The following is a 231-nucleotide window of genomic DNA, read 5'->3' as shown; positions in this document are numbered from 1 at the left end:
AGAAGGAGACCATGCAAGAGCTGAACGACCGCCTGGCCTCCTACCTGGAGAGGGTGAGGAGCCTGGAGACCGAGAACCGGAGGCTAGAGAGCAAAATCCGGGAGCACCTGGAGAAGAAGGGACCCCAGGTCAGAGACTGGGGACATTACTTCAAGACCATCGAGGACCTGAGGGCTCAGGTAAGGGCCCGGAGGGAGGGGCCCCACCTCCTAGCCATGTTTGACCCCCCCC

General features: G+C 61.9%; 1 protein-coding gene across 1 annotated transcript in view; it reads left to right on the top strand.

The window, feature by feature from the left end:
• Positions 1 to 231, top strand: part of LOC103272912 (keratin, type I cytoskeletal 18) — a 3,872-nt gene continuing 3,641 nt past the window's right edge. The window contains exon 1 of the mRNA XM_008070374.1: positions 1 to 179. Within this exon, the coding sequence (XP_008068565.1) occupies positions 12 to 179 (168 nt within the window). The 5' untranslated portion in view covers positions 1 to 11. The remainder of the gene's footprint in view (positions 180 to 231) is intronic.

The sequence above is a fragment of the Carlito syrichta genome, unplaced genomic scaffold (assembly GCF_000164805.1).
Source record: "Carlito syrichta isolate Samal-C Ts95f unplaced genomic scaffold, Tarsius_syrichta-2.0.1 Scaffold111595, whole genome shotgun sequence".
NCBI classification, from domain to species: Eukaryota; Metazoa; Chordata; class Mammalia; order Primates; family Tarsiidae; genus Carlito; species Carlito syrichta.
Note: the sequence above shows the minus strand (reverse complement) of the source record. Positions and strands in the feature narration are given on the sequence as shown.